Here is a 20,768-nt window from a genome sequence, read left to right as displayed (position 1 = left end):
TTTTCGTAAAAGTGATAATAAAATAGTTATCATAATTGTAACAAGATGATGATAAGTACCGTAATTGAGAAAAAATTGAAAATTTTTTTTTACGATTAGAATAATGTAATTGTATATTTAGACATAGTTTCTAATTTCAAACAACTTTTCATAATAGCATTTTTTCATATTCTGGAATATAACGGTACTTTATTCTTTAACGAAATTCATATTTTTGACATAACTCGTATAAAATTGAGAAAATTTGATATCTGATGGTTGAGTTTTAGATTGTTGACTATCTAGAGCATTTTATTAAGAATAACTTTTTTTCGTAAAATTGATAATAAAAAAGTTTTCCACGTGGTTCCTAGCTACGCAGACACACAGTATAAGAGCTTCTGTATAAGAATTTTCAAATTGCAATGCCATATTCAGATTCAGCATAATCAAAAACAAAATAGAAACATATTTGATCAAAGTAAAATGATGTATTTAACGATATTTTTAAAATTATTTATACAAAACAATTGTTACTGTTTAAACAATTAATAACCAATTAGCGACCAAATCTGCGAGTAGAACTTTTTACTTTAACATGTATATAAACTAACAAAAAAAGTTTTAGAAAAATATAAGCTTGTTTGAATTCTTCCGAAACAATGCATGTTTTCGTTCTAATCGCACTCCCCTAAATAGTTGGTTTGTATTTTAGGTTATCTCAAAGATGAAATCAAAATGGAAATTATGGAGAAAGTCATTGAAGATTCATCTTACGAAGGAAGTGAGATGAGTGGACACACTGAAGGGAAAACTTTAAATAAAAATATAGAAATTGTGACTGGAAATAGACCATATGAATGTAAAATTTGTTCGAAGCAGTTCTCTTATAAATGTCTTTTGAAAATACATACAAGAGTTCATACTGGGGAAAAACTATACAAGTGTGAAATTTGTTTTAAACAGTTTAGTCGAGCAGGTTATTTGAAAACACATCTGAGAGTGCACACTGGACAAAAAAGTTACAACTGTGAGATTTGTTTAAAACAGTTTATTACTACAAGTAATTTAAAAGTACATTTGAGAACACATACTGGAGAAAAACCGCACAAGTGTGAAATTTGTTTTAAACAGTTTGCTAGACCAGATTCTTTGAAAACACATTTGAGACTGCATACTGGAGAAAAACCTCACAAGTGTGAGATTTGTTTGAAACAGTTTAGTGGAACAGATCGTTTGAAAATACATCTGAGAGTGCACACTGGAGAAAAACGTTACAACTGTGAGATTTGTTTAAAACAGTTTAGTACTACAAGTAATTTGAAAACACATTTGAGATTGCATACTGGAGAAAACCCATACAAGTGTGAAATTTGTTTTAAACAGTTTAATCAAGCAGATTCTTTGAAAACACATTTTAGAATTCACACTGGAGAAAAACCTCACAAGTGTGAAATATGTTTTAAACAGTTTAGTGGAGCAAGTCGTTTGAAGACGCATTTGAGAGTGCACACTGGAGAAAAACGTTACAACTGTGAGATTTGCTTAAAACAGTTTATTACTACAAGTAATTTGAAAGTGCATTTGAGAACACATACTGGAGAAAAACCATACAAGTGTGAAATTTGTTTTAAACAGTTTAGCCAAGCAAGTGATTTGAAAACACATTTGAGAGTGCATTCTGGAGAAAAACCCTACAAGTGTGAAATTTGTTTTAAACAGTTTAGTATACAAAGTACTTTGAAAAAACATATGAGACTGCATACTGGAGAAAAACCACACAAGTGTGAAATTTGTTTTAAACAGTTTAGTCAAGCAAGTGATTTGAAAATACATATAAGAGTTCATACTGAAACTGTCTTTTGAAAACACATTTAAGAAAGCACACTGGAGAAAAACGTTACAACTGTGAGATTTGCTTAAAACAGTTTATTACTATAAGTAATTTTAAAGTACATTTGAGAACACATACTTTTTTTGTGTGAGAGTGGAATCTTCTAAAGACCGTACCAGGTGAATCATACCTGGCGTGTGTTGGATTCAGAGTAAACTGAGTATATCCGAATGCAGTTCCACCTCTGGGATCTTGCCTCCGGATACATCCGCGTTACAATGCCTACCAACTAAAGCCACTCTCGGCTCACGCGCGTGGCACGTCTTTCCAGACCGTTCTCTCGAGCGCACAGCCTCACTTTCTCAATTCTTCTTTTTCTCTCTATTGCTTTTGTTGCTTATGTTTACCCCTTTTGTCTCTCTCTTTTTATAATCTCTTATCTTTTAATGATTTTTGTCACAGCCTCTAGCACTTCTTTGATCTCGCATTTCCCACTTGTCACTATGGCCATAAAATTGTTTGCTCCTGTTATTCCAACTTTTGCAAATTAATAGCTCCGATCTTTCGTCATTAAACGTTCTGCATTCGAACACACAGTGTTCTGCTGTGTCCACTGCTTACTCCACAATCCACACAACTATCATCTATTGCCATGCCTATCCTCTCAAGGTATGCTCCAAATGATCCGTGTCCCATAAGGAAATGCATGAAAAAGTAGTTCGTACTTTTATATTTGCACTTTACCCACTCCTCCACGACAGGGATCAGAGTCCTTGTCCATGCAGCTCTCCGCTCGCTTTCCCACTCTTCCTACTTTGTAATGTTTTCTCTCCTTTCTTCTGTCTTCTCCTGGTTATTCTTGTCGTATGTTTTGGCTCTGTCTTACACCTGCAGGTGTATTGGTGGTATGGTTCTTCTCAGAGGCATTTTTCAGTGCGACACAAGTGACAGAAAAAGAGGCACGTCCGTGACACATACACATTTATAACATTTATTCCAGTTGTTGATAGATGGCGCTATAATCGGAAAAGAAATGTTTTAAGTATTTACCCATTATTTACCTATTACATACAGTCGGAAAAATGAAATATTACCTATGAACGATCATATCAATCACATATTATTCAGATTATTAATCATCTCTCTCTCTCGTTTTGCTATTTATGAAAAGAGACATCAAATACGAAATATGCGATTGATGTGATCGTTCATGGGTAATCTTTCATTTTTCCGACTGTACCTATACGACTATAATTCAAAGTTCTTCTCAGTCTTTCAGTGTGTCATTAATGACGTAATTATGATTTTAAGAATGTAGAGAATAGAGGGCTTTCTCTAAAATGTGTTTGTACTTTTTTTTTGTTTACTTGATGCCACTGGTGCCGCATATAGGATTGTGGAGTGTACCACTTCTTTTCCTTGTACTGGGCCTATTATATTAGGCATATATTATAGGCAATATATTAGGCATAATTATTGCCAATGCTGTTGCTTTCAGTTCTGACTTGTGTGCAGCATATTTGACATGTTCGCCAAATATCGGCTTACTGTCCAGCATCACTCCCAAATATCTAACCTTCTTGACCGGCGTTATTCTTTCTCCTTTGAGGGTGAAGGAGATGTGTTTGAGAACACATACTGGAGAAAAACCTTATAAGTGTGAAATGTGTTTTAAACAGTTAGTGGAACAGATCATTTGAAAATACATCTGAGAGTGCACACTGGAGAAAAAAAATTTGAAAAATTAGTTCGATTCCATTCGTATGTAATTTTATTTAATATATCTGTGGTATTAAGGCAAAATCCGATATGTCAAAAATGATCTATTTTTCGTTTTTAATGCCAATATGTGTTACATCATGCTACACTATGTTGTGTTATTATTTCATTATTTAGACTACATCGGAGATGATCAACACCCACGTTTATAATAGTATAGTATAGTTGATCCAAAAGATGGCATAACCCAGACATCCAAAATGAAAGTTATCCTTCAACACCAAATTGTTCTATATGGTCCACACAATGTCCAGCAAAAAGTCACACCATTTTGAGCGTCGGGTTTGGGGGGGAGAGGGGGGAGAAATCGGTAAATTCGTAGTTTTTTAAGTTTTTCGCCAATATTTCTAAAACTATGCGGTTTAGCATGAACGACCCTCTATAGAAAATTGTTCTACATTAAATTTGAAATAAAAAAGGCCCTATGCATAGGGTTACCATACGTCCGGATTTCGTCCGGACAGTCCGGATTTGAAAGACATGTCCGGATTGGCGTCCGGATATGAGAGATGTCCGGATTTTTTTCTTTACTAAAAAAAAATGGAAAACACTTGGCCCAACGATGGGAAATTTGATTCTGCGCAGCACCTAGTTAAGTTGGTTGCACAACAGCGCATGAACACGAGCAGACAACAATCGTAATGTAATATTATTTTCTAGGTCAAATGTGTTAAAACATAGGTGTATATGTATTTTAAACTGGCAGAGATTTTCGATGTTAGTTGCATATTGTAGCGAACCAGCTGTACTTTTAATTGTGCCATATGCATTTCGCATATATGTACAATGTAGAAATGGCAACACAGTCAAATTCACATTTTACATTTTTTACATTTTACATTTGGCCTTAATAAATTATGGTAACCCTACCTATGCATAATCTTTCTAAAATGAATGGTTCCAAAGTTACGGAGGTAGTATAGTATAACTGGTCCAAAAAAAGGCCTAACCCAAACATCCAAAGTAAAAGTTTTCCTCCAACACCAAAATGTTCTATATGGTCCACATATTGTTCAGTAAAAAGTTACACCATTTTGAGCGTCCGGTTTGGGAGGGAGATGGGAGAGAAGCCGGTAAATTAGTAGTTTTTTATACGTTTTTCGTCAATATTTTTAAATCTATGCTTTAGCGTAAACAATGTTATATACAAAAATGTTCTACATGAAATTTAAAAGAAAAAATATTGTATACATAATTGTTATAAAATCAACGGTTCCAGAGTTACGGAGGGTGAAAAGTCGAGGTTTTCGATACTTTTTATATGTTTTGGGCAATATTTATGATATAACTATACCAAAAACCCAGACATCCAAAGTGAAAGTTAACCTCCAACACCAAATTTTTCTATATGGTCCACATAATGTTCAGAAAAAAGTCACACCATTTTGAGCGTCGGGTTTGGGGGGGGGGGGGAGAGGGGGGATAAATCGGTAAATATAAAAAGTATCGAAAACCTCCACTTTTCACCCTCCGTAACTCTGGAACCGTTGATTTTATAACAATTATGTATAGAACCTTTTTTGTTTTAAATTTTATGTAGAACGTTTTTCTATAGAACATTCCTTACGCTAAAGCATAGTTTTAGAAATATGTATTGACGAAAAACGTAAAAAAACTACTAATTTACCGACTTCTCCCCCATCTCCCCACCCCCCAAACCAGACGCTCAAAATGGTGTAACTTTTTACTGAACAATATGTGGACCATATAGAACAATTTGGTGTTGAAGGAAAACTTTTACTTTTTATGTCTGGGTTATGCCTTTTTTGGACCAATTATACTATACTACCTCCGTAACTTTAGAACCGTTCATTTTAAAAGGGTTATGCATAGGGCTTTTTTTATTTCAAATTTAATGTAGAACAATTTTGTGTAGAGAGTTGTTCATACTAAACCGCTTAGTTTTAGAAATATTGACGAAAGACGTAAAAAACTACGAATTTGCACATTTCTCCCCCTTTACCTCCAAACCCGACGCTTAAAATGGTGTGACTTTTTTCTGAACATTATGTGGACCATGTAGAACAATTTGGTGTTGGAGGATAACTTTCACTTTGGATGTCTGGGTTTGGGTCTAACTATATTACCTATATTATACCATACTATAATTGTTTGGCAGTGTCAGCGAAATATTCATGGACAACGAAACGTTTGAAGAAAAAATTTGCATTATTAGTATTAGTATCGCCTGTACATCTAACCTGTAAACATCTATACATCAATAAATTTGTGCATTTCCTTCAGAGTGTCGTCACTTTAATTCTCCAACGAACACATAATTTTATACAGAATAAAAGTTATGTACACTCACCGGCAGAGAAAACGGGCACCCCAAAAAATGGGTCATTTTTAATGTCTTGTATTTCCTAAACCTGATGTCCGATTTAAGTAATTTTTTTAATATGTTATAGCGTTATTCTTTATCAATATCGCTGTAATAATATTGTTGCTAGACAGGTACATTGTCATTGTATACAGGGTGTACGAATCAAACTGTGTTTTTTTCTCAAATTTTGGAACACCCTGTGGAATGTTCTAGCTTTTATAAAATACTAATAGCCACAGATTTTCTTAACATTCTGTTTTTTTATTCATTCGCTTATGTTGGATAATAAAAAAGTTAGGCACTTTAACAACTACCCCTGTTTTTCGTCAATACAGGGTGTTTTTCAATAAGTACGGCAAGCTTTAAGGGGTAATTCTGCATGATAAAATAATGACAGTTTGATTTATAAACTTATGCCCGCAAATACTTCGTTTCTGAGATAGGGTGTGTTGAAATTGTTCTTACAAACTGACGATTTATTTATTGCTCTAAAACGGTTTGTGATATGCAAATGAAATTTGGTAGATTTTAAGAGCTAGTTATTGTGCATTTTTTGGCATACAATTTATATTTTTATATTCACCATTGGCGTGCATACGGGATATATCTAAAATATTTATAAAAAAATTACTTAAATCGGACATCAGGTTTAGGAAATACAAGACATTAAAAATGACCCATTTTTTGGGGTGCCCGTTTTCTCTGCCGGTGAGTGTACATTGAGCGATAAAGAATATGATGGCAAAACCTACATGTCTAGACGAACCCGTGTAAATCTGATTTTACATCCGTGCATATTAAGTGTTGTCCAATGTAAATGTATTATACAAAAGACTCCTCCCCTACGCCGAATATATAGTGGGAGAATATCATTACGGTTTCCTTCTTAATAAATCATTAACGGACCAGATATTCACAGTGAGGCAGATCCTTGAAAAAACCCTAGAATAGAATAGAAATATGCTTTATTGTCATGAAAAATTGTACAATTTTATCGACAAAGCTTATAAAAAGTCAAGAAAATAAAACAGTAACAATCCAATTTACTAAAATTACATAAATCGTCAATATATTTACAATAATAACAATAATAATGAAGTTAAACAGAAGTAATCAATTGCAAAATTTAAGTAAATTGCAAATGCATAGTCTACCTAGTAATTAATAAGTTTAAAAGTTAAGCTGCTGCATATGACACCCAAATATAGACAAAAAAAAAATGATAATAAAAATACTACTTGTGCAAAGGGTACTGTAATTTCTTAGTTATTGATTAAGAAAATCGTCTACTGAATAATATGGTCTTTCAGATAGGTAGGCTTTTGTCAGTTTACGGAATTTGGAGAAAGATGCTGCAGATTTAAGTTGTAGAGGGAGATGGTTGTAAAGTTTTTTTGTGGAATATAATATAGATTTCTTTACTAACTCAGAGGACGGGGTCGGCATATAGACGTCAAACGTAGAATTTCTCGTGAAGTAGTCATGATTAGGTCTTGGTGGAAAGACATGTAGATGTTTACGAATTAAGCAAACAGTTTCTAAAATATACAAAGATGGAAGGGTTAAAATTCTGTGATCTTTGAAGTAACTTCTGCATTGTGTTGTTCTTCTGAGGACAAACAGATATCTAATTGCTCTTTTTTGTAATTTGAAAATAACACCCACCGCGTCGACACCCACCACATATTAATAGGCTTCAAAGCCGCATACGATTCAGTTAGTAGAGGTTAACTTCTACTTGCTATGGTAGAATTTCAAATTCAGCTTCATTTTAGAATTCACACTGGAGATTAACCTCACAAGTGTGAAATTTGTTTTAAACTGTTTAGTCAAGCAGTTGATTTGAATAGAAATTTGACAGTTCATACTGGAAAAAATCCTTACAAGTGTGAAATTTGTTTTAAACGGTGTATTACTGCAAGTTATTATATAAAAGTACATACTTAGGAAAATCCATGTAAGTGTGAAATGTGTTTCAAACAGTTTAGTGAAGCAGGTTGTTTGAAAACACATTTAAGAGTGCACACTGGAGAAAAACGGTACAAATGAGATTTGCTTAAATTAGTTTATTACTACAGGTAATTCGAAAGTATATTATTTGAGAACACATACTGGAGAAAAACCCTACAAATGTGAAATTTGTTTCAAACAGTTTGGTGGAGCAGATTGTTTGAAAACACATTTAAGAGTGCACACTGAAGAAAAACGTTACAACTGTGAGATTTGTTTAAAACAGTTTACTAGAGAAGATTCTTGGAAAAAACATTTTAGAATTCACGCTGGAGAAAAACCTCACAAGTGTGAAATATGTTTTAAACAGTTTAGTTAAGCAGGTCGTTTGAAAACATATCTGAGAGTGGAGAAAAACGTTACAAATTGTGTCGCAAATTCCTAGGTAGTGAAGAGTTTTAAATGTCTGCTCTGTTGGGTCGGGGATAAAAGCAACTACATGAATACTGGGGGGGTCGAAATGGGGCTAAATAAGAAGGAACAGGTCGGTGAGCAGGTCGTGAATTCGTCTTAAGGAATAAGAGGGATTTCGAAGAGCTAAACTATGATTACCAAATAAACAAAAGATACTTACACTGACTAGAGGACCTTTCTACTATTTGAAAAATGGACGCCGTTTAAAAAGTCCTCTGATTCACTATTGGGTACTTACTGGACATGTTTTCGTACTTACGAGTACCAATTGGGGTGACATTCACATGAGATTCCTCTTTTGGGTCTAATTGGGCAACTTTCAACATCCTTTTGGCTTCTATGCCATTTTCTCTTTTCCTTTTTACTAAAACTTAATTACAGTTGTATTAGAAATCAGGTTAATAATTTTCCAAAGGGTTACAGAAATAAAAATAGGTACATTGTCAAAATATTTATTAAAACTTCAAAACTCTATTTTTATTATTCAGAAAAAACATATTCTCAAACAGGAAATACAGACTTTACTACAGGAATGACAAAAAAAATATAACCTTTATATGACTTTTACGAATACAAAAAAATATTCAAACTTTATTTCATTTCAAAACAAGATTGACCTACGTATTTCAAAACCATGTAACTGTCAATTGTCACTCTATATTATTTAATTTACACACTATTAGGGCTTTATTTTTAAATAAAATATTCTGATAACTAGAATAACAAAATAGAAAAAGGATATTTAGATATTTAACATTTTACAATCATTCTCTTTTCAAAATTTTTACCATATTGAAAGCAGTAATCTCTGTAAAAAATATTAAAAAATTTTCACCAACTGCAATTTTCATATTTACTTACTTGAAAGTAAATCTCTTTTATAAACAAAATTTTACAGTACCTTTAAAAAAAACATTTCCTTGTCACATCACACTAAATAAAAATTTCCATGTGTCAGTCAACAGGTGGGCGGGGCAGGTATTCAATTAATGACGACAAAGGGCTTCAGATAATGGAAACAGGACAAAAGTTGGAACAAAACCAGACATCTCATCGGGGACTTCAAGTAGAGAATAACATTGGACCAAACTTCAAAAACAAAGGAACAGAACATTCACACAGTGCCGGTCATTATCTGCCTCGCAATTCATAGGTATCCATTTCATGGGCTTTTCACTTTAAAAATCCAACAAAGGGAAGTTGATTTCTCCTAACCAACTATGAACGAACAAACAAAATCACTAATTGAAACCCATTATCGAAACTAGTAACTACAATCTGCCGGTAGTATCAGATCAAATCGAGCATTTGCGTATCCATTTTGGATGTTCTTTGGACCGCATGAGTTCCCTTCGGTGGTACATTTGGAACTGCCTTCCCCTCGGCGCGGCAAACCTGACCGAAAATCCTTGGACTCGTTTAACTGCGGACTTGCAAGCCAATTTTCGCCCTTAAGGGCAGCCAAAGTCCAAAAATTAATTTTTTTGAGTTTTTTGGGTTATGATTGAAAATTATTCTGAAATCTTCTCTTTCCAACGATATATAACACATGATAGTATAAAATATCCATGGTTACAAAACTATTTGTTTTCTAAACGTCTGCACTCAACTTACCATGTACCAGTAGCTTCATAGCCTATTGTGCTAGAGTATTTTAAAAACATTTAAAATAAATGTTTCTTTCACTCTAACTTTACAAAAATCTACGCAGGACTAAACAATGCATGTAGTTTCAAAATAAAACAAAAATTAGGTCTCTAAGTGCTTTGGTTACAGAGCTATGTGACATAATGTTAACATTGTCGTTAAATGGGACTTTGGGTGCCCTTAACGCCGCAATATCTACAAAAACTTTTTTGTTGGGATCAGGACAATGCATAATTTATAAGGGGTAGGTATTTTATCTGCGCGTTAATTACAAGTAAGGAAAGGTTTCAAGCTTATGTGGAATGTTTCTTTATGTTGTGAAATAATTTGTAATATTTAGAAGCAGGGGCGGTTCAGAACATTTACGATAGAATCAACTTCACAAAATAAATTAGAAAAATAGATATTCTCGGAGACAGGATATAAAACTAATGTTGGTTTTTTCAAACTTTACAGTAGTATGCAGTAGGGTGTGGTAACCAATACTAAAACAGCAAGTCAATAAAAATAAATAAATAAAAACATCAAGGATAGTACATATTTTTTATTTTAGTATTATTTATATTTATGTATTATTAATAATTTAAAATAACATACATATAAAGTCGGAATTTGGTGTTTGTTTTGAGAGTAAACTAAATGTAAGAACAAATACTTACAATGTCGAGGTTTTTCCTCGTGACTGACTATGGAATCACTAACGCGAGAATTTTACTGTCACCGTTGCATGTGGTTGTCTTTTTAAAGACAGATCACATGCTATGATTTTTGTAACGGATATTCTTGAGTTAAAGTTGATTTCATATAACGATATAATCTTTCAATAAAGTCGTCCCATAAATATTGGCAATATTATTTGAAAATCTTCTACTTTAAAATGTATAATATATGTCTGAATTGCCGATATAAGTGGGTCAGAATAAATTAAAATAGAAGAATTTTTTACTAAGCAACAACATACACTGGGACGCAAAATTAACCGGACACATTAAAAATGGGTCATTTTTGATGTCTCGAATTTTCTAAACCTGTTGTCCGGTTGATTTTTGAAATACAGTGCGTCCATAAAGTAACGCATAAATTCATTATTTCGTAAACCGGCGACTTTAAAGAAAAATCCCGACACAGGTCGATTTTTATTTTTAATTTCCGATTTTTTGGCATATATATCATACTAGTGACGCCATCCATCTGGGCGTGATGACGTAGTCGATGATTTTTTTAAATGAGAATAGGGGTCATGTGATAGCTCATTTGAAAGGGTATTCAATTCTCTATTCCATAATATAAACATTAACATAATTATTTGTACAAGGTGTTAAAAAAACATTTTTTTAATTAAAATAATTGAGACAAAAAGAAGAATGTATGTAATTTATCTAATTCAAAATATGTTTTAATGTTGTCAAAAAACGGGAAAAAAAAATGTTTATTTGACAAATAAATATTAAAATCCACGAGGAAAATAAACTTCCTGTAGCTGGCTGTATACCATAAATCACAAAAATACCAAGTTTCTTGTAAAAGGTATATATTAAAATACCCTAAATAAGGGTCACAATACAAAACGTTTTCGGATTAAGGAATCCATCATCAGTGTTTAAAAGCCAAAATTTGCATGCCTGAGCCACCAAAATGTATAGGGTAAAAACCCTTTAAATGTAAATAATAAGGATATTTTACATATTTATATAAAATTCATCGGATGATATAGATAAACCTGGATGTTACCCAGGTTATATAAAGGGTAAATAAATATTGTTTTTCGCTTAAATTCAATGTTAAAGCTGCCACCCGCCTATCTCTTGCCAGTTTGAACATTTTGTTTAAGCGAAAATCAGTCGATGATTTTTTTAAATGAGAATAGGGGTCATGTGATAGCTCATTTGAAAGGGTATTCAATTCTCTATTCCATAATATAAACATTAACATAATTATTTGTACAAGGTGTTAAAAAAACATTTTTTTAATTAAAATAATTGAGACAAAAAGAAGAATGTATGTAATTTATCTAATTCAAAATATGTTTTAATGTTGTCAAAAAACGGGAAAAAAAATGTTTATTTGACAAATAAATATTAAAATCCACGAGGAAAATAAACTTCCTGTAGCTGGCTGTATACCATAAATCACAAAAATACCAAGTTTCTTGTAAAAGGTATATATTAAAATACCCTAAATAAGGGTCACAATACAAAACGTTTTCGGATTAAGGAATCCATCATCAGTGTTTAAAAGCCAAAATTTGCATGCCTGAGCCACCAAAATGTATAGGGTAAAAACCCTTTAAATGTAAATAATAAGGATATTTTACATATTTATATAAAATTCATCGGATGATATAGATAAACCTGGATGTTACCCAGGTTATATAAAGGGTAAATAAATATTGTTTTTCGCTTAAATTCAATGTTAAAGCTGCCACCCGCCTATCTCTTGCCAGTTTGAACATTTTGTTTAAGCGAAAATCAATGTTTATTTGTCAAATAAAATTTTTTTTCTGTTTTCTGGCAGTAGTAAAACGCATTTTGAATTAAATAAATTGAATACATTCTTCTTTTTGTCTCAATTATTTTAATTAAAAAAATGTTTTTTGAACACCCTGTATAAATAATTGTTAATATTTACATTAGTGAATAGAGAATTCAATACCCTTTCAAATAAGCTATCACATGACCCCTATTCTCGTTAAAAAAAATCATCGATTACGTCATCACGCCTAGACGGATGACGTCACTAGTATGATATATATTCCAAAAAATCGTAATTTAAAAATAAAAATCGACCTGTTTCGTAATTTTTTCTTAAAGTCGTCGGTTTACGAAATATCGAATTTATGCGTTACTTTATGGACGCACTGTATATTATAGCCTTATTCTTTAGCAATATCGCTGTAATAGTATTGTTGCTAAACAGTTAAATTTTCATTGTATACCGGGTGTATCAATCAAACTGTGTTTTTTTCTCAAAGTTCGCATCACCCTGTGGAATATTCTAGCATTTATAAAATACTGAAATTAAAATTCAACTATAGCCTCATGTCTTCTAAACATTTTGTTTTTTGATTCATTCGCTTATGTTGGATAATAAAAAAGTTAGGTACTTTAACAACTAGCCATGTTTTTCATCAATACAGTGTGTTTTTAAATAATAATTGGCAAACTTTAAGGGGTAATTAAGGTTTGTAAGTTTTCTTACGAACTGACGATTATTTTATTGCTTTAAAACCGGTTGAGGTATGCAAATGAAATTTGGTGGGTGTTAAGAAGTAGTTATTGCACATTTTTGACATACAATTAAGAATTTAATATTCACCATTGGCGCTCATACGAGTAATATGAGGGCTTATATTACCCATATGCGCGCCAATGGTGAATATTAATTCTTGTTTGTATGCCAAAAAATGTACAATAACTACGTCGTAACACCCACCAAATTCCATTTGCATATCTCAACTGGTTTTTAAGCAATAAATAAATCGTCAATTTGTAAGAGAAATTTCAACACCCTCCATCTCAGAAACGAAGCATTTGCGGACAGAGGTTTATAAAGCAAACTGTCATTATTTTTTCATGTAGAATTACCCCTTAAAGTTTGTCGCACTTATTTAGAAACACCCTGTATTGATAAAGAACATGGCTAGTTGTTAAATTTCCTAACTTGTTTATGGTCCTACTTAAGCGAATGAATCAAAAAACAGAATGTTGAGGAAACATAAGGCTATAGTTGGGTTTTAATTTGAGTATTTTATAAATGCTAGAATATTCCACAGGGTGATGCGAAGTTTGAGAAAAAAACACAGTTTCATTGGTACACCCGGTATGCAATGAAAATTTACCTGTTTAGCCACAATATTATTACAGTGATATTAATAAAGAATAAGGCTATAACATTAAAAAATCACTTAAATCGGACAATAGGTTTAAGAAATTCGAGACATCAAAAATGAACCATTTTTAAGGTGTCCGGTTAATTTTGCACCCCAGTGTATTTGTTTAATTTATTAATATTTTGTATTTCGACAACGACATCTGATGTGGATGTCCAAATGTTAATAAAAATATTTTTTTAAATTAAATTGTGCTTATTTCTCAATTAGAATAGTTAATTACAAAAATGCCACAAATAAATAGCTTCAGAACAATATTTCTTGATAATTATTTCACTGGGAATTTTTGAGGGGATATTTTGTCCAAAAAAATTTTTGGGAATTATTTGTCCGGAATTTTTTGTTGGAGTTTTTTGTCCAGGGATTTTTTGTCCGGGATTATTTGTCCTAGCTTCCCAATATTTCAGTATATCATTTGCTACTTCTGCTGTCTTAAAATTTTATTAGGTTTTAATTTTTAATTATTGCACTCATTTTTCCTTTTACTCAAATAATCATGATAACAAACAATCAAAATAACAAGATAATATATTGCACATCCTGAAGTCGTGACGTAGGTGGAGACCTGCAAGTTCGAAATAATTCGTAATCATTCGTAATGTCCGATTAGTTTGAATTGTTGTAAACTAAGTGTATTTTATGATATATTTGGCAGGAATCTCGACACTAAATTTTTTTGGGCAGGTTGTATATTAGTGCACCCTATGTAACCTACATCTGCATCTTGTTTGTGCAGCACAGTGTTGCCATACTTTTTTGTTTATTTCTTTCATAATTTCAATCAATGTTAAATGTAACTACAAGAATAATAGAATGTTATAAGAACGTTTAAATTGAATCCAATTTTGAAAAATTGTGAAAATTTTGAATTATTTACGTCCGTCTGTCGGTCTGTCCGTAAACACAACTCCTCCGTCATTATACCAGGTAGAATGAAAGCTTATAATCCAAGGATGGTACTAAAGGTGAGAAATTTGACCTAGGCTGACTGTACGTCCAACCGCGAATATAACTCCTTCGTCATTATACCAGGCAGAAACACAAAGTTACCAAATTACTTTCTGATAGTCTTTAATACCATCCTTGTGCTATAAGCTTTCATTTGACACCTCATTTGTCATTCTATCTATATTAATAATAAAGGAGGAGCTGTATTCGCGGACGGACGGACAGACAGTCATGAAACCGGGAGTATATATTTGTTCTCGTCTTGGAGCGTCGAATAATAAAATATAATAAAATCGAAATATAATAAAGTCGAATAATATAATAAAACAGGAACTCCTAGGTCAGACGGACGACAGCTTAGGTCAAATTTCTCACCATTAGTACCATCCTTGGATTATAAGCTTTCATTTGACATCTCATTTGTCATTCTACCTGGTATAATGACGGAGGAGTTGTGTTAAAGGACAGAAAGACAGACAGACGTGGATAATTCAACGTTTTCACATTTTTTCAAAATTGGTGAAAACAACAACATAAAAAACTTTACTTTAGTCGACTTTACATTACATGATTTATCATGTGATTTGTCATATGATTTGGTCATGGAGTAAAATTTACATGTTTACACTGTGTGATTTGTCATAAGCATTGTTATACGGCTTGTTTTGTCATAAGCATTGTCATGCGGCTCGTCATGAGAAAAATCATATGACAAATCACATGATAAATCATGTAGTGTAAAGTCAACTTTAATTAATTGGTGTTTCAAAACTATTTTTAAGTGCAACTTTATGTAATGTAATAGTATGAAAAATAGAGGATGTGGCAACGGTGTTAGAGATAGTGCAAACACTCCTGACCATGGAGCTGTCAAAATGTCAAAATTCACGGAAAGGCAGAAAGGTTATATTGACTTGCGGTTAGCGAAAACCTAATACTTTGGCTTCGGAGCTTCTAGACAATTGACAGTTATAATTATTGGGGACTTAGAAATTTTACACCCGTATTTTGAATTTCTCTAATAGATGGTTTGTTTAAACCCTAAATTTTCCTTTAAGGTTTTTCTTATTAATTGAAAACAATCATTTTTGTTTAAGAATATTTTTATTATGTGAAATATTTATGTTTTTCTTTGGTAGTAGGTACCTACTGTTTTTGATGTGGTAATAATATAACTTTTATAATATGGTTAATTATTTGACTGTAATTTATAACTTTCCTATGGTAAATTATTTTATAGAGAAATTCAAAATACTGGTAAAATTCCTAAGTCCCCAAGAGGTACCGAACTATAAGTAACATATCCTATACATATATAAGTACATATTAAGTACCTACATGACAAAGTTTTTATTTAAAATATTGCTAATATGTACTATATAATTAAGTTAATAAGTATATTTTGAATTTCATTTACATTTATATAGATAATCTACCAAGCGAATTGAGGTTTTTCATTTACTGTCTTAAACTCAATGATGTATAAGTTGTATATGATGTATAAGTAGTATAGGTACAATATATATACTTTTCAAATTGCCCGCCAAATCCAGAGAACTGTCAATTGTCTAGAAGCTCCGAAGCAAAGTATTTGGTTTTCTCTAGACGCAAGTGTTATATTGTAGATACAGTGCGTTTCGCGTGAAAGTGGGGACTAAACCATATTTCGTCTACTGAGCCGTGGTCACGAGTGTTTGCACTATCTCTAAATGTCAAGCTCGGATCCAGTGCCAAAATACGCACTTAAATATTAGGGTGGACTAATATACAAGCTGTCCATTTTTTTTCGAATACATTGAAGTTTAATATTATTTTGCCAATTGAATAATTTCATCACATAATGCATACAAATCCCATTTAACTTTAACAAGAATTTAAATTCAGGTCTCCAATTACGTCATCATGCGCGAACTCGCACGTATTTGCGCTACAGGAAGATACTATCTCGTTATTTATAGTATCATGCAAGTAATTACATAATAGTTCCTTTGTATTTTAGGTTATATCAAAGATGAAATCAAAATGGAAATTATGGAGAAAGTCATTGAATATTCATCTTACGAAGGGAATGAGATGAGTGGGCACACTGAAGGGAAAACTTTAAATAAAAATATAGAAGTTGTGACTGGAAATAGACCATATGAATGTAAAATTTGTTTGAAGCGGTTCTCTCACAAATGTTTTTTGAAAGTACATATAAGAGTCCATACTGGGGAAAAACCATACAAGTGTGAAATTTGTTTTAAACAGTTTAGTGAAGCAGGTAATTTAAAAGCACATTTGAGAGTACACACCGGAGAAAAACGTTACAACTGTGAGATTTGTTTAAAACAATTTAGTACTACAAGTAATTTGAAAACACATTTGAGACTGCATACTGAAGAAAAACCTCACAAGTGTGAGATTTGTTTTAAGCGATTTAATAAATCAAGTCATTTGAAAATACATTTGAAAGTGCACACTGAAGAAGACCCTCACAAGTGTGAAATTTGTTTTAAACGGTTTATCACTGCAAGTCATTTGAAAACACATTTGACAACACATACTGGAGAAAAACCTCACAAGTGTGAGATTTGTTTTAAGCAATTTAATACATTAAGTTATTTGAAAGTACATTTGAGAGTGCACACTGGAGAAAAACCTCACAAGTGTGAAATTTGTTTTAAACGGTTTATCACTACAAGTAATTTGAAAACACATTTGACAACACATACTGGAGAAAAACCATATAAGTGTGAAATTTGTTTTAAACAGTATACTAGAGCAGATTCTTTGAAAATACATTTGAGACTGCATACTGAAGAAAAACCTCACAAGTGTGAGATTTGTTTTAAGCAATTTAATACATTAAGTTATTTGAAAATACATTTGAAAGTGCACACTGGAGAAGAACGTCACAAGTGTGAAATTTGTTTTAAACAGTTTAGCGTACAAAGTGCTTTGAAAACACATTTGAGACTGCATACTGGAGAAAAACCATATAAGTGTGAAATTTGTTTTAAACAGTTTAATCAAGCAGATTCTTTGAAAACACATTTGAGAGTGCACACTGGAGAAAAACCTCACAAGTGTGAGATATGTTTTAAGCAATTTAATAAATCAAGTCGTTTGAAAATACATTTGAAAGTGCACACTGGAGAAGAACCTCACAAATGTGAAATTTGTTTTAAACAGTTTACTAGAGCAGATTCTTTGAAAAGACATTTGAGTGTGCACACTGGAGAAAAACCTCACAAGTGTGAAATTTGTTTTAAACAGTTTAGTAGAACAGGTCGTTTGAAAAGACATCTAAGTGTTCACACTGGAGAAAAACGTTACAACTGTGAGATTTGTTTAAAACAGTTTAGTACTACAAGTAACTTGAAAATACATTTGAGAGTGCACACTGGAGAAAAACCTCACAAGTGTGAAATTTGTTTTAAACAGTTTAGCGTACAAAGTACTTTGAAAACACATTTGAGACTGCATACTGGAGAAAAACCATACAAGTGTGAAATTTGTTTTAAACAGTGTATTACTGCAAGTCATTTGAAAATACATTTGAGACTGCATACTGGAGAAAAACCGTACAAGTGTGAAATTTGTTTTAAACAGTTTAATCAAGCACGTGATTTGAAAATACATATAAGAGTTCATACTGGAGAAAAACCCTACAAGTGTGAAATTTGTTTCAAGCAGTTTAGTAGAGCATATCGTTTGAAAACACATTTAAAAGTGCACACTGGAAAAAAAAAGTTACAACTGGTTACAGTTAAAAAAGAGATATGGTAGTAAAAAGATTATTGAAGTAGTAATATAAAAGTAGTTATAATAAAATAAAAACAGATTATTTATTTAGTTACTTGTGAATTTTAATATATTTTACAATATAAAATACCAAAAAATAGTTAATCTCTCTTTATCTTATCTCGGGGGGTTTACAGTTGGTTCACAGAGGGGGATCCTGGGATTAAAACAACCCATACCTACAAACATTTATTTAAACTAAAACATAAAATAAAACAAAATATAAAATAAAGCAACATGGGGGAATTGTTTCAACATAAAGAAATGTAATGACTATTGAACTATTAAATATAAGATGTTGTTAAGACTTTAAAAGACCCTAACTTATCACATATTTGCACCTTTAAAGCCTTGCAATATAGGGAAAATCTAAATATACTTACACCCTGATGAATATAATATGTACAATTACGATCACTGAATAGTTTACACCTTAATTTTTATATTGTAATACTGTAAAATTGCAGTGTCGTACGGATTTGATAAAAGTCAAAAAATTTTAAAAAGTCGATGCTTGTCAAAAATGTCGAGTTTTGAAAAATAAAATAACGGTATCAAACTCCTCCATTTTTATTTTTATTTAGCGTATGGCTTAAGTATATCACAGAATATATTTAGATTTATGCATTATACAATGCATCACAAACAGATGTCCAATTTTTTTATATATTCGATTGACCCTTCGGTTGCCATTACAAAGTCTATAGGGTCGCCTGTGTATGCTCTGCGTGGGCAGTCCGGAACAATGTGACTGATCGTCTGTCTTGCAGCGCCGCAGTCACAAGAAGGCGAGGGGAGTTTACCCCATCTGTGGAGGGAGTCGGCGCATCTTCCACAGTTTGTTCGAATTCGATTAAGGGCTGCCCAAATCTTACGGGGACGTTCAAATTCGCCAGGTTTCCCTATGATGTCCGGTAGACTATGGTAATGCGGATCTGTCCTACTTCCCCAATCTTCTCTCCATCGGTTATTTAAGTCAAAGTTGGATTGCTGCAGCGCTTGAGCAGATTGTAGAGGGGGTAACCTGGATCGGAGACGGTTTCCAAGAATATCGGGGATGTCGTTGTGGACTAGAAGCTGGCGACTGTCCATTATTTTGTTATATTCTTTAACCAATGCATGTTCGCGGCGTAGGTTGGGTGGTGCTATATTACTAAGGGTAGGTAGCCACATTGTAGGGGTGGGCTTAATTGTGCCTGTTATCATACGCATAGTATGGTTTAGTTGGCTGTCGACCAGGTGGGTATGCCTGCTATTTAGCCACACTGGAGAACAGTATTCTGCCACCGGATATATCAAGCCAAGAGCAGAGGATCTTAATGTTGATGCTGTGGACCCCCATGTAGTGCCGCAGAGTTTCTGTATTATATTGTTGCGTGTTTTCAATTTTGCTGCTGTTTTTGTCAGCTGTTCTCTGAATGTGAGCGTTCTGTCTAGAGTAACCCCAAGGTATTTCCGGTGTTTATTGTGTTTTAACAGCTTGTTATTAAAATACACTCGCAATTCTCTGTTTGCCAACTTGTTGTTTAGATGAAAAGCTGATACTTCAGTTTTTGTAGTACTTGGCTGTAGTCTCCATTTCTTAAGGTATTCGCTGAGGATGGATAAGTCATTCGTGAGAGTGATTTCTGTAGTTTCTAAAGATTGGTGGCTTGTTGCAAGGGTCCAGCCGTCAGCATATCCAAACTTCCGAGATTCGGTTTCAGGCATGTCAGCAATATAGAGGCTGAAAAGTAAAGGGGCAAGGACAGAACCCTGTGGAAGACCATTGTTAAGTTTCATCTGTCTACTCGTCTCCTTTCCCATTATAACCTGGAAGGCTCTGTTGGTCAGCATGTTGTCAATGAGGTTAATTATCTTTCTGCAGGGGATAATGCGGGCCAGTTTATATATTAATCCCTGTCTCCAAACAGTATCATATGCTGCTGTTAGATCTATAAATACTGTTGCTGTCTTTTGTTTCTTTTGAAAACTAGCTTCTATAAAAGTTGTTAATGACAGCACTTGGTCCGTACAGCTTCGATGAGGGCGGAAGCCATCTTGTTCAATGGGGACATTTTCTAGTATCCTGTGACTAATTCTGTTGAGGAGAAGCTTTTCTAATAGTTTATATACCATGCTGAGTAGAGCTATGAGGCGGTAGTTTTCTGGCTTAT

General features: G+C 32.9%; 1 protein-coding gene across 2 annotated transcripts in view; it reads left to right on the top strand.

The window, feature by feature from the left end:
* Positions 1–18,739, top strand: part of LOC114339900 (zinc finger protein 664-like) — a 44,351-nt gene extending 25,612 nt beyond the window's left edge. The window contains exon 2 of one of the 2 annotated variants that reach the window (XM_050647265.1): positions 16,826–18,739. In XM_050647265.1, coding sequence (XP_050503222.1) covers positions 16,826–18,597 — 1,772 coding nt within the window. In that variant the 3' untranslated portion in view covers positions 18,598–18,739. Of the gene's footprint in view, positions 1–694; positions 5,838–16,825 lie in introns of those variants that run through there. The other variant, XM_028290584.2, reaches the window with a different exon arrangement.
* Positions 18,740–20,768: the final 2,029 nt, after the last annotated feature.

The sequence above is a fragment of the Diabrotica virgifera genome, chromosome 3, assembly GCF_917563875.1.
Source record: "Diabrotica virgifera virgifera chromosome 3, PGI_DIABVI_V3a".
Taxonomy (NCBI): Eukaryota; Metazoa; Arthropoda; class Insecta; order Coleoptera; family Chrysomelidae; genus Diabrotica; species Diabrotica virgifera.
This window is presented reverse-complemented; position numbering and strand designations above follow the sequence as displayed.